Source organism: Phocoena phocoena, chromosome 8 (genome assembly GCF_963924675.1).
Source record: "Phocoena phocoena chromosome 8, mPhoPho1.1, whole genome shotgun sequence".
NCBI lineage: Eukaryota > Metazoa > Chordata > Mammalia > Artiodactyla > Phocoenidae > Phocoena > Phocoena phocoena.
Window position 1 is genome coordinate 100,494,023 of NC_089226.1, and position 13,685 is coordinate 100,507,707.

The 13,685-nt window shown below is 53.4% G+C and overlaps 2 protein-coding genes across 2 annotated transcripts; one reads left to right on the top strand and one right to left on the bottom strand.

Moving 5' to 3' along the window:
• Nucleotides 1-2,841: 2,841 nt before the first annotated feature.
• Nucleotides 2,842-6,280, bottom strand: TMEM258 (transmembrane protein 258). The gene is made up of 4 exons (XM_065883005.1): nt 6,193-6,280; nt 4,160-4,269; nt 3,559-3,695; nt 2,842-2,944 (listed from the first exon to the last, which is right to left on the bottom strand). The coding sequence occupies exons 1-3, from the start codon at nt 6,193-6,195 to the stop codon at nt 3,569-3,571; spliced, it is 240 nt and encodes a 79-aa protein (XP_065739077.1). The 5' UTR covers nt 6,196-6,280; the 3' UTR covers nt 2,842-2,944; nt 3,559-3,568.
• A 297-nt stretch (nt 6,281-6,577) lies between these two features.
• FEN1 (flap structure-specific endonuclease 1) lies at nt 6,578-9,250 on the top strand. The gene is made up of 2 exons (XM_065881880.1): nt 6,578-6,650; nt 7,351-9,250. Exon 2 carries the CDS (start codon nt 7,369-7,371, stop codon nt 8,509-8,511), a length of 1,143 nt encoding a protein of 380 aa, XP_065737952.1. The 5' UTR covers nt 6,578-6,650; nt 7,351-7,368; the 3' UTR covers nt 8,512-9,250.
• The last annotated feature ends 4,435 nt before the right edge of the window (nt 9,251-13,685 follow it).

The following is a 13,685-nucleotide window of genomic DNA, read 5'->3' on the forward strand; positions in this document are numbered from 1 at the left end:
GCCCTCCCCGTGCCTGGTGAAACTGGAAGTCCTCACACTGGAGCTGCTGGGCCTGCTGGCGGCGCCCCCAGACCACGGAGGGCGCTGGAGGGAGACCTGCCGGGCCCAGGCCGGCCCGATTCACATGTGTCTGGATTCGGCCGATGGAGGGCTGGTGGGCGGCAGCGCCCCAGAGGCGGGGGAAGCCCGTGACTCGGCCCAGAGCCTACCCTTCCTGCCTCCCCTTCTGCGACTGGGAGCCACCCCTCTTTTGGAGAGAGGACCCGTCCGCCTTTGAGACCGGCAGGGGCTTGGCTCGAGCCCTCAGAGACTTGGCTGGACCCACGAGTCAGTGGAGGGCAGACAGCCCTCACCCTTGAAGCTGCTCCCTGGGGAGGGCTAGGTAGTGGACTTCTTAGGGTCTGACTGTTACTGGACTTGGACTTCTAAGCTTTAAGCATGGCCCAGGAGGTCTCCTCTCCCTGGGAGAGCTTGGCTCCAAGAGCTCCCAGGGCAGCTGAAGCCAGCCCTGGATGGGCTGGCGACCGACCACGTGCCTTGTGTACACTTAGTGCCTGGCTGAACCAGGGGAGCCAGTGGGCCAGGTAAGCCTTGGACCCTTGAACCTGGAGTATCCCGAAGGGAAGGAAGTTCCCTGTGAGCCCCCAGATGGCGTTGCGGCCCCGCGGCCTGGGCCCCTGGGAGCTTCCAGAGCTCACAGAGGTCTCTGAGCAGAGGAGCGGGAATCCCTGCGAGGCAGCAGGCTGGTCTCGTCTGGTGGGTGGATGCAAATAGCTTTTGCTGTTATTAATGAAATAATTACTAAAATGCACTTAAACCCGGGCAGGAGTCGAAGGATGGAGATGGAAAGCCCAGAGTGGGCCAGAGCCCCGGGGGGACACTTGAAAGGCAAGGCCCTGGCTCTGATCCGTCCCAGGGAGCTTTGAGACACCCACCACACTCCCGACCACCAGGACTGGCCTTTCCCTCCACTCTTGTCTGCTGGTGGCCTCACCTCCCCAGATCCAAGGGCTCCTGTGCTGGGCTTGGACAGCCAGGCTGGGGGCCCCGTGCTCGGCAGTAGTCCCAGTTCTGCCCACTCCTCCCAGGAGCAGAGTGGTGGGCTTGGGTTACGGAAGAAGTCTTATCTCAAGTGCCAACGTTAACCTTTCTTAGTGGGTATCTGGAGCTTTTTGAGGCCACATCCAGACTCATGGAAGGAGAGTGGAAATCATTTCGTCGTGTCTGCCATGGGTTCAGAAATGGGGACGGAAATGCCATCCTTGCCCTGTGATATTCTGCCACCGCTTTGGGAGCCAGGCCTTGCCCCATCTACCTCTCATTCTCAGCTTTGAGTGGGAGGCCTTTCTGTGGGAGACCTGAATCTTGAAGAAGCCTAGGAACCGCGGGCCCCCTTCTGCTATGGATGTCAAAGCACTTCTCCTAGGGATAGGGAAACACAGGGGGAATGGGGGTAGCAAGGATACCTAGCCTCCCAGCCCCCTCCCCAGTGTGGCTCCTCCTTCCGACATAGGAATTACGTGGCTCCCCACACCATGCTGGCGGCAGAGCCTTACTTAGCGCTGCTCTGTTCTCCTTCCTCCCACTGGGGGAACCCTCCCTAAATGCCATACGACTACCGAGCCCTGCCCCTTCTAATAGGATTCTGGGGCTTCCTCAGTGGCGGTACAAGTTCTTGGACCGCAGCCCCCCTGTGCTTAACTGGAAGGTGACCCTCCACTGCTCCCTGGAGCCATCTGGACACAGCATCGCCCCAATCTGGTTGGCAGCTGGCTGTTTCCATGCCTGGGAAGGGGGTCCTCAGTGCTGAGTTTGGGGCCAAGGCGGTGGGGAGGGGGGGAGGTCAACGACTAAAGTTGCCTTAAGCCCAGTGAAGGAAAGGGGCTTCAGGGAAGGCCAGTGGGCCACCTGCTGGAGGCTGACAGCTGCCTGGCGGGTGCCGGTGAGTGGGTGTCGTGGCTCCATCCCCTACCCTGGGTCCAGCAGCCTACCCCTCCCTTCCTCTCTCCCTTTTGGCATTTACTCCTAGCCACTGGGCCGATCTCCCCCAGGCTTCGAGCTGTACACAGCGCCTCTGCCTCTCGATGCACAAGCGCCCCACCCCCCGGAAAGCCTGCGTGTGCAGAGTGCGCCCCTTCCCTCCCACTTAACCGCCCCTTCCGGCCCCTGAGCTTTGAGTCTGGAGTGGGCAGAGGGGAGCAGCCCCAGGCCTGCTTGCTTCCTGTCCCCTGAACTGTTCTTTTCTGAAGTAAATACACGTATATAAATAAATGTATAAATACTGCTTTGTATCTCAGCTTGCCTCGCCATCTTCTTGAGATTGTCCTGGTGGGAGATGGGGTCGCCTGTGGGCCTGGGACCAACTGGGGCCCCTGAGCCCGATGGATGCTTCGTACCCCATTATCTCTCGTAGCTTCAGGCCCGGCTTGGGGAGAGGATGCAGCAGCCCCTTCCCCTAGCCACACCCCACGGACCTACTGCTGCCCTGCCTGGGTTAAAAGTAGCCACCTTAGGGAAAAGCTGAGCCTTTCGAGGGTCCCCCGCACCACTCAGAGGAGGGGACTGGCCCAGGGCAGACTTGACTGGTACGGGTTCCTACAGAAGTTTACACTAGAAGCCACAGCGGAAGGCAGGCCAAGCCCCTTCCTATCCACAGGTGAGCCCTCAATTCTAAGGATAAGACACTCCCCATATCCCTCTCATAGGCAGAGGGCAGGGATTCCCAGCAAGCAGGAACCACCTGAAAGGCAGGTGAAATGGGAAGGGGTGGGACTGGGGAAGTCGTGGGTCCCAGCACCTGCACCACTCCCACCCCGCAGGACGGGCACCAGGCAGGGCTGTCACACATCTGCCTTTATTGTGAGCAGCAGGTGGGACATTTCCGGCATAGTAAAAAAAACTAATTTACAAAAGCAGGGATTCAGTGAAGCCGCCTGGCTGGTACCTGAAAAAGAGGGGTATCAAAATGAGAGCAGTGACCCTTCTTTCCATCCGCTTTTCTCACCGAACCCCTGTGCTCCTGGGGCAAGCGCTGATGGGCACAGTCCTTGGGAGCAGGGCCGCCAGAGCCGACTGATTCTAAGTGACCTGTTTGGTGGATCATCGGCAGCAAGGTTGTGGGTGATTTTTTTTTGTCGCTTAGTCAAAATTTATTTCCATGACTGAAAACGTTGAAACTAACTAAAATGCTACTCCTGGAAGCAAGCCCCAGATCCTGGCCCCTTGCTGGGTCACTCCCCAGCGGCTCTCCAATCACTGTGTATGACGGGTGAGAATGCAGATGTGTAACCACGGGAAGCCTGTGCCCACAGCCCTACGTAGTATATCCCAGAGCCAGGTCGAGGCCCTGGACGGTGTGGAGATCTCAGAACTGACAAAGGTGGTCCCACTTGGCTCAAATCCCCATTAGGAGACAGGGAACGGGGCACCTGTGTGTGGTGTCCCTATCCATTCTGTTGAGACTCACTCCATTAACCAAGGGGTCATGCAGGCCCAAGGACCCCGCTGATGCGGGCGTGGGGAGGCCTCTCCAGTGTCCCACCCCGTCATTGCTCTTACCCTTGGGCGCTCACACGTAGATGCCGACCCAGAGCAGCAGGAAGAGCACTCCAAAGCCCATGAAGAGTGAGGCCACCAAAGAGATGAGGAGCTCTTTGTAGATATCCCGAGTGTATTTGGTGGAGGTGACCTCATAACTGGCAGGGCAATTAAGGAGGAGCAAAGGGGTGGCTGGTGTGGCTCTGGGCAGAGGGGCCCAAGAGGTGACCTAGACTCTGGTGCTCCTACCACCCTTCCAGCACCCGTGAAGAAAATGAAGCCCAGAGGGGTTAGGTCACACAGCTAATGAGCGGCAGAGCCGGGACTAGCCCTCGTACCTCCTGACACCTGAGCACACCACAGGGCCCCGTACCTAGCCTCCAGTCCAGCCAGGCCCCTCTGCTCAGTCCTGGAAACCGGAAGAGCGAGCTGAGCTCACCTGAACCTGGAAAATAAGGCCACAACCTGACTTTGGACGTCAAATAGCCTTCCCTCAACCTCCTTACCATCCCCCATCCCCACACCGGAACAAAACTGGCAGGGTGCATGTACCCAGCGTGGTCCCTCCCTCAGTTTCCCACCTCACTAATTCTGGCCCACTGGCTTCTCAGTGAAAGGATACACGAAGAACCAGGCGGTGAAGAACATGCCAATGGCCAACAGCACCACGGTCAGATGCGGAAAGACAGCCGGGTTCACTGGACTGGTGTATCTGCTCATGGCCTCAAGCTCCTAAGGGAAGGCGTGAGATCAGAGCCATCAAAGAATCCCATGACCTCAATCTGGGGGCACTATGGGGTTATCACGGAGCCTTGTGCTGCTGTGGCTGCTAGGAGCTTATTTCAGCTTGGGAAATGTGGGAATCCTTCAGAACCACCGTCAAATGCTTCCGTTTGGGAATGACAACAATTACATCTTAAACTAAGGTGGCACTTTGTCTTTTCAATATGAGACAAGATGGGCAGCTGAGAGTCAGAGGCTGAGGCACAGAAGGTGACTGATTAGCTACAGATCAATGCGATGGCCTTAACATGTTCTGAGGCCACCGGCCACCATGAAAAACACGTGATGAAAGGTATGGACTCTTTGCCTGGGACAAACCGCATACAAGAAAAAGTCTACTTATAATTTTAGAAGCCTTATGAACCCATGTCTGTAGATGTCAAGCTCAGAATCACTGCTGAAAGACAGACTCTGGACTGGTACCCAGATCTCAACTCCTAATCTTGTATTCTTCCCATTACACAACTAAGGAATCTCAGGACCTACAGGCAAAAGACATAACTTAAAATTCTGGGGCTTCACTGGTGGTGCAGTGGTTAAGAATCCACCTGCCAATGCAAGGGACACGGGTTCGAGCCCTGGTCCGGGAAGACCCCACGTGCCGTGGAGCAACTAAGCCCATGCGCCACAACTACTGAGCCTGCACTCTAGAGCCCGTGAGCCACAACTACTGAGCCCACGTGCCACAACTACTGAAACCCGCGTGCCTAGAGCCCAGGCTCTGCAACGAGAAGCCACCGCAATGAGAAGCCCAGGCACTGCAACAAGGAGTAGCCTCCACTTGCTGCAACTAGAGAAAGCCCAAGCGCAGCAATGAAGACCCAAGGCAGCCAAAAATAAAATTAAATTAAAAGTAAGTAAATAAGTAAACAAGTAAAAAATACTTTTTAAAAATAAATAAAATTCTGGCTCTACTGAATAACACGAGCCTCAGTAAAGTGATTATAATAATAACTCTCTCACAAGGCTGACGTATGATTTAAGAAAGGCGACAAACGCAATAGCATCTAACTCACTGCCTGGCATAGAGTAGCTGCTCAATAGGTGTTTGTTTCCCTCCCAAGGTTATAGGGAAGATTATGAGATAATGCTTGTGAGAGGGCTGTAAACGTAAAGTTCTGTACAAATGTTAACTTCCATTGTCACCCACCAGCCAACGCTTCTAAAATCCAGAACACAACAACTCTAGAGAAGTAAATTGACCTCATTGTTCTCAGAGACACTGGAATTCAATTCAGTAAACATTTATGCCCCCCTAAAAATGATGAAGACAATCGCTGCCATTGACTGAGCCTCCAGTTGCCGGCCCCAGTGTTTGGCACTGGAAATACAAAGATGAATAGACATCACCCCAGCGCCAGAGGCACGTCAGATGGTGGTCACTAGGAGGCGTGGCAAATAACAAAGAAGTCCATGACACGTGGCAAGAGGTCTGTACATAGGTTGCGGGGCTCCCAGGAGAAAAGAGGACAAGTGCCCGAGACAGTTGTTAGTACTTCATCAAGCAGGTGACTTTTGCCCGGGACCGTGTAGTATGAGTACGAGTTCGGCAGGCGGGAAAAACTTTCCAGACAGGGGTAACAGATTGATCACAAGTAACAGAGATAAAAGCTCGAGGGTATTAGAAATGCTCCCCATGCTCCTCATCCTTATAAATCGTTAGATCAGAAACCCATGCCATCAAAACCTCAGCCTAAGGAGTCCATGGCAAGGGGCTTCCCTTCCCCGCCCCTCAGCCCAAGCCGAAGGATCCAGGAGCCTCCAGCCCTCTGGACCTTGGACACCTGAGGCTTCTGCGAGGAAAAACAGGGCGCAGGACGGGCCCCGAGCGGTCCCCAAAGTCCCATCCGGAACTCCCCTCAACCCTCTCACCATTTTGCCGGACACAGGGTAATCCGCCGCTCAGCCACCGGAAGAACACGTCGGCAGGAGCAGGCGCGCTGTTCAGCCGGAAGAGGAAGTGCAGCTGTCCAGGTGGCATTGTGGGATTTGTAGTCGTGTGGTTTCGGGTGTGGCGGGATCTGAGGCCTGCGAGACGACCGGGGTGGAGAGGGGGCAAGCAGTAGAGAAGGGTAGGGTCGGCTCGCTGAGCGAGTCCGTTCACCTTGGCGGGACTGTTTGTCGTGAGAGAAGCTGGCCGAGAGGGCCGGGGCCTGTACTACACTTCCCAGGAGGCTGTGCGCCGCGGCAGGTCACGTGACGGGAGCGCGGGCTTTGGAAGGCGGCGGAGCGAGAGTGTATCAGCGGCTAGTGCGGAGGAGGCGGCGGGGTTGAGGAGCGAGTTGGCCTGAGATCTGTCCTGGGCCACGGCGGAGCGCCCCAGAGGCCAGGTGAGACCCTCCGGAAGCGTCTCCGAGAGCGGCGGGCCGTTTTGCCCCGGGTGCTGGGGAAGGCCGGCTGCTGCCGCGGGCGGGGCGGAGCGAGCGCGGGATTCGCGGTCAGGCGGGCCCGCCACTTTTCCCGCTCTGAGCCCGGGGCCAGTCGCTTAACTTCCGAGCCTCTTTCATCATTTGTACAAAGAAGATAATTCCCAGCTCATGAGGTCGTTGCGTATTGTGACTAAGCTCCTGGAGGGGAGAAATTTTTTTGAGCTACACTCGTTCACGTCCCTTTCCTGCCTGCGTTTGTCGGACGCAGGGGGAGGATGCCCGGCTAACGAGGCAATGTCCCCTCGGTACATGTTCTAGCAAATCAGGCAGCTTGAGGCACGAACCAAAGGATCGAGTGGGTTCTGCAGGGAGAACGTTTACAGAGCACTCAATCTTTGTCGGGGTTTTTGTCTGCTATCTCAGTTAACTCTCAGGAGGCCTTAGTATTAATTGAGAGGACTTCCTTACTAGACTGTACGTTTCCTGACGATGGGAGCCTGTCTTGTTCTTTCCATCTTCCGAGGTGCTGACTTGGTGTCGTTTCGTTGTGCTAGATATGTTTAGCCGAGGGCCTGAAGTTGGTGAGATAGCACCCCTGGTAACCCTTCCTCCTTTTGCATCCCTTAAGTTCCTCCTTGTCTTACCTGCCTTTCTCTTTTAGCTGTCTCTCTGTATTGCTATGGGAATTCAAGGACTGGCCAAACTGATTGCCGACGTGGCCCCCAGTGCCATCCGGGAGAATGACATCAAGAGCTACTTTGGCCGCAAGGTGGCTATCGATGCCTCCATGAGCATTTATCAGTTCCTAATAGCTGTTCGCCAAGGGGGGGATGTGCTGCAGAATGAGGAGGGTGAGACCACCAGCCACCTGATGGGCATGTTCTATCGCACAATCCGGATGATGGAGAACGGCATCAAGCCCGTGTACGTCTTTGACGGCAAGCCGCCACAGCTCAAGTCCGGGGAGCTGGCCAAACGCAGCGAGCGGCGGGCTGAGGCGGAGAAGCAGCTGCAGCAGGCCCAGGCTGCTGGGGCCGAAGGGGAGGTGGAGAAGTTTACGAAGCGGCTGGTGAAGGTCACCAAGCAACACAACGATGAGTGCAAGCATCTCCTGAGCCTCATGGGCATCCCATACCTCGATGCGCCCAGCGAGGCTGAGGCCAGCTGCGCCGCCCTGGTGAAGGCCGGCAGAGTCTATGCCGCGGCCACCGAGGACATGGATTGCCTGACCTTTGGCAGCCCCGTGCTCATGCGGCACCTGACTGCTAGCGAGGCCAAGAAGCTGCCCATCCAGGAGTTCCACCTGAGCCGGATTCTGCAGGAGCTGGGCCTGAACCAGGAGCAGTTTGTGGATCTGTGCATCCTGCTGGGCAGTGACTACTGTGAGACCATTCGGGGCATTGGGCCCAAGCGGGCCGTGGACCTCATCCAGAAGCACAAGAGCATCGAGGAGATCCTGCGTCGGCTCGACCCCAACAAGTACCCTGTGCCGGAGAACTGGCTCCACAAGGAGGCCCAGCAGCTCTTCCTGGAGCCTGAGGTGCTGGACCCGGAGTCTGTGGAGCTGAAGTGGAGCGAGCCGAATGAAGAAGAGCTCGTCAAGTTCATGTGTGGTGAAAAGCAGTTCTCCGAGGAGCGAATCCGCAGCGGGGTCAGGAGGCTGAGCAAGAGCCGCCAGGGCAGCACCCAGGGCCGCCTGGATGATTTCTTCAAGGTGACCGGCTCCCTCTCTTCAGCTAAGCGCAAGGAGCCAGAACCCAAGGGGTCCGCTAAGAAGAAGGCCAAGACTGGGGCAGCAGGGAAGTTCAAAAGGGGAAAATAAACGGGTTTCCCTTCATTATACCTCCTTGACCCCAGAATATTTGCCGTGTTGTACCCGCAAGAGCTGGCGCTGGAGAAACCTCCGTGGGGGTGCGGAGGGGCTTGCATTGCTTCCCTAGCACCACCCTGCTCAGTAGTGCTTTTCCCTTTGTTACTTGATCTCATGGCAGAAAGGCCACGGAGGTTTGTTGTTTTCTTCTTTTTTAGCTCAGGAAAAGTATGTCAGGCTGAAGCCGCCTCTCAGGCAATTTAATGGACACTGAATCCATTGTTACATGAAAGTGATAGCAACAAATTTTGAAGAAGAAAGAGGGCGATAAATGGTGGAGACAAAAGACTGGAAATGATTTCCTGCCTGGGCAACTGGGGGCTGGTGGGAGGTGACCGGGGGACTAGACTGTGCTCTTTGGCTCAGCCTTGACCCACCCTAAAGGGTAGCCATCAGGAAGATGCAGTCTTAAACAGGTGGGAAGAGCTGCCGAGACATAAGATAGGCCGAGTCCCTGGAGTTGGCAACAAGGGTTTGATTACCAGCTGTGTGTCCCAAGGTGGGCAGAAACTTGAACTTGCTGTGTACGTAACTCTAGTCTTTACAGTGGTTATTCAGAGGCATAAAGCGGTGGTGCTTCACGTGGCCTGAGGCAGTTAATTGAGTTGAAACTTTGGGATAAGATGCTGGGTTTTTTGTTTTGAAAGATATGAGGAGAAAAGAGTCAGTAAAATTATAAAAGTAACCAGGATGTCCTGTTCTTTGAGAACATTTGAAGACATCTCAAGTGCCCCAGGTTTCAGGCAGTTTAAAATGTTCTTTTCACTCACAAGTTAACAGGCTGGAATTGCTCTGTAGTAATGGGTGGTTTGAGTGGCCACAAGATGGCACTGTGCTCCACAGAATGGTCAAAGCAGCTTTGGCAGTACTTCAGCCATCTAGAGGATGATGCCTAGCTTATCTTGCTGGGAAAGGAGTTTTAACAAATTGAATGAATTTCTAGTTTTCCACCTACTGTGTGAGATAAAGGAGCTCCTTTGAGAAATCCTCACAATTTAGATCAACTACTTCATAGCATCCAAGCATTTACCAGTTTGTAAATCGTGAAAGCTGCCATTCAAAAATCACTTTCTCGTTCCCTCTGTGACGTCAGCTTCAGGTTACCGTTTTTCGTAGAGGTGGAATGTTTTTGTACTCTGAGATGTTTATAGTCCTAATAAAACTTGATAGGGGGCTGTCCTGTTTGAGTTTCTAATTCTGTAGCATTCCTATCACTTACTGCCATTTAAAGTTAACCAAGGACACTTAAGTGGTCTGAAATTTAAGTTGACAGTATTTCAACAGATTAAGCAGGTAGGACTAAAGACCAGTAGTTTTCAAACTGTCGATCTTAGTATCTGTTCACTGCTCTGTCTCTAGCAGTTGACAAATGAAACCACTTTTCCAGATTGAAGCCACACAACTTACTTGAGCTCCGTTTTTTCTGGCTGCACCACGCAGCATGCAAGATCTTCATTCCCCGACCAGGGATCAGACCAGGGATCAGACCAGGGATCAGACCAGACGTGTGCCCCCTGCAGTGGAAGCGTGGAGTCCTAACCACCGGACCGCCAGGGAATTTTCCTGAGCTCCATTTTCTCATTCAGGTAATTCGAGTCTAAGCCTGCAGTAATGGTGATGGGGCCCAGAGGTGGGAAGACTTAGGTGTTACCACCTCAGCGCAGTAGGTCTAGTTAAGGGCCTGTCCCCTATGGTAGCAGGTAGCGTGTGGTTTGTTTTCCTCTTATTTTTGAAGTTGAGTTACCTGGTCTTTTCCGGTTTATTAACCACTGCAGGGAAAATCAATCCTGCAAATCCTATTTAGCACATTTTTTTAATGTAAATTTATTTTTGGCCGCACTGGGTCTTCATAGCTGCACGGGCTTTCTCTAGTTGTGGCAAGCAGGGGCTACTCTTCGTTGCGGCGTGCAGGTTTCCCGTTGTGGTGGCTTCTCGTTGCAGAGCATGTGCTCTAGGCACATGGGCTCAGTAGTTGTGGCTCGCGGGCTCTAGAGCGCAGGCTCAGTAGTTGTGGCGCATTAGTTGCTCCACGGCATGGGGGAGCTTCCCAGACCAGGGCTCGAACCCGTGTCCCCTGCATTGGCAGGCGGATTCTTAACCACTGCGCCACCAGGGAAGCCCTAGCACATTTCTAATATTCTCGCTTGGAGAGGAGAGCTGTTCTAGTAGGGCAGTGGTTAAAAGGGCATTGCTTTGCAGTCCAGCTCTTAGTACGCCTTACAGAGATTTAGGCAAAAAGGAAACTTATGGAGACTACCTACACAGACTATCAGAGTTTAAAAGGGTGAGTGCATTGCCTCACGGTAGTAGGAAGCAGTGCACTAAACACTAGAATTGGCTAGCGCACACGGGCAGTCTAGCATTGGAACATGTAGGTATCATGGGAATGGGCTGGCCTTTCTTCTTGCCACAGTCCACCTGTGCCTTGGTGTTTCCACAGCAGCCTGATGACCCTTCCTCTGCCCCAAGGGGCTTAGGCAAGGGGGAGTCAGTATGGGGACTCATATTCAGAAAGAAGTGAGAGGGCTTCCCTGGTGGCGCAGTGGTTGAGAGTCCGCCTGCCGATGCAGGGGACACGGGTTTGTGCCCCGGTCCGGGAGGATCCCGCCTGCCGCGGAGCGGCTGGGCCCGTGAGCCATGGCCGCTGAGCCTGCGCGTCTGGAGCCTGTGCTCCGCAATGGGGGAGGCCACAACAGTGAAAGGCCCGCGTACCGAGAAAAAAAAAAAAAAAAAAAAAAAGAGAAGTGAGAGAGTCGGATAGTAACTTGTAGCAGAGGTACAGGGACTCCTGTCAACAGATGCAGGAGAGCATCATGGATTATAACAGCCTTCGTTTGGTCAAAATTACCTTTATTTCTCAGTTTTACTCCATTGGCGTGTGGTAACAAAATTGGCACACACGAAAAGGATGCTGATATTGGGTCTGATTAAAATGCCTCTGGCAAAGTGGTAGGAAGATGAAAGTAACAAAGATAAGCATATAAGTTGGAGTTTTTACAAAGTGAGTTCAGATGTTAGTTCTGCCACATCTATGACCAGAGGCAGCTTATCCTCTCTAATCCTGTTTTCTCATGTCATTGTTTGGATTTGAGATCACTCATGTTACCTTGCGACGTCTGAGCTTTTTGTCACTAGTCTGTCCCTTGGTGGCCACGTGAGACCACACTGGTCCAGGCTAAGGAGAGAAGGCCACAGTGGTTGAGGTGCTTTGAGGGCTCAGACTTGGCTCAGTAAGTTTCACTAGCTCTGCTCAGATCGGGCAGTCTGGGCCCAAAGCCAGATGGCTTGATGGGCTGGGTTCAGCACCTGTTCTGGAATGAAGGCGCCAGTGAAAGTAGAACTCTCCAATTCTGCTCCTAATTGTTCTACCCAGACTGTTTCAAGCCAGGTTCTGCCCAAATGGAAAAGATCTAAAATCTTCTGTAACCTGTTCTGCTGTGTGTGCGTGTGTGTGTTTAAGTCTGTCTTTGTTTTGACAAACCTCTAAGTAATCACAACAGCCTTCCCGTTAGGTGGTGCCTCTAATCCCACCCCAACATGCCTTAGGACCTTCATCTCCCTGATTACCATTCTCATCTCCTTGCCGTTCCTTTCCTAAACTAAATATGAATTCTCCCAGGTCTCTGCTTTTTCCTTGTAGTTTAAGGTACTTTCTTTCCAGTGTCCAAAATGCTCAATATGCTTCGAGTAGATGCTGTTGGGACAGGTGAATGATCCCCTCACCTCACCTGCAAGGCTGTGGGTGTGGGAAGGGGAAAGGGTGTGAATGCTGGTAACCCATGGGGCACAGTCCTGTGTTCACTCTCTAGAGATGGGTTAAACTGTTTCTATCTTTAAAAAAAAAACCGGAGATTAAAAAAATTGTATTTCAGTATTAGACTGATATACCTTTAAGAGATTCTCCTAAATTCCTACCTGGTCTCCAGCAGAGAAAGGTACTTGGACAGAATTGCCAGAGGAAGGATGCTGAAGGGCAGCCATGACGATCACAAACGTCTGTGTTTTTCCCTTCCTGTTTCCGGTTAGAACTATGAAGTCATTACACTTAACCCATTGCTCCTGCTCAGAAGTAATGCTGTAACATAATTTAGGTGATGGAAAATCTCTTACGGCCCTTATATTCTTTACGACTGAACCCTGTGTTTTCGTCATGACTGCTAATTCACCCTCTCCCAGCTTGGTCACTTGTGCTCACTGACTGCTACTTTATTAAATTTGGAATTACAGGTCGGGGAGCAAAGGGAAACCCCTGGGAGCCCCCGTTCGTTTCTATGGAGGAGAAGACTAAGCGCCCGTCTGCCCACCTGCTTATGGAGCGAGAAGTAGACTCCCCATCCTAGGAGTGTTCTCTCCCTCAGGTGGTGGTCAAAAGAGGTGAATCAAAAGCTGAAAGGATTTTTAATGGCCAGCGACTCTGCTGGCTGTTTTGGCAAGCCCTGGGGCCTTATGCTCCTTTGGTACCCTGGATGGAATGCGGGACCAAATCCTGTAGTGCCAGCATCCTTCAGGGCCAGATGCCTCCGACACCACAGCCCTGGCCTTTGTCCTCCCTGCTTCTAAAAGTGGAAAAATTGCTTCTCCAGGAGCCTGAGGTAGACATGGGTCACACCTAGCCCTAGAGTGAGCCAAGCTGCCAGGCCTCAGGCGCTAATGCTTCCTTTCTAAATCTTGCCCAGAAGGTTCAGCTGCTCTGTCCTCCTCCAGCCTGCGAACTTCTGAGGTTTGCAAGCAAGAGTGGAGATGGCACTGAGAAGTGGACCAGTGGGATGAGCTCCTCCCTTTCCTGGATGGAATTTTTTTTTTTTTTGGCCACACCGTGCGGCATGCGGGGTCTTCGTTCCCCAACCAGGGATTGAACCTGCGCCCCCTGCATTGGAAGCACGGAGTTTTAACCATTGGACCGCCAGGGAAGTCCCCTGGGTGGAATTTTAGTGCTAAATCTCTTCCTGATTTCTGGGCGCAGTAGACCCTCCCTATTTTAACACCCTCCTGGCTCCCTCTTTGCCCACCAACCACTCGCATCTGCTAAACAAAAAAGGAAACAAAACTTTCACATCCCTGTCCCAACAGCTCCACCCCCCCTTCCAGGGGGCTTGCGCACCCCTCTTTGGGTCTTAGATCTGTGC

Coding starts and splice junctions, on each gene's coding strand:
- TMEM258 (XM_065883005.1), bottom strand. Junction 3,696..4,159: donor TTCACCGCCTGGTTCTTCGT/GTATCCTTTCAC, acceptor TTGCCCTGCCAG/TTATGAGGTCACCTCCACCA.
- FEN1 (XM_065881880.1), top strand. CDS start 7,369: ATGGGAATTCAAGGACTGGCCAAACTGATTGCCGACGTGGCCCCCAGT.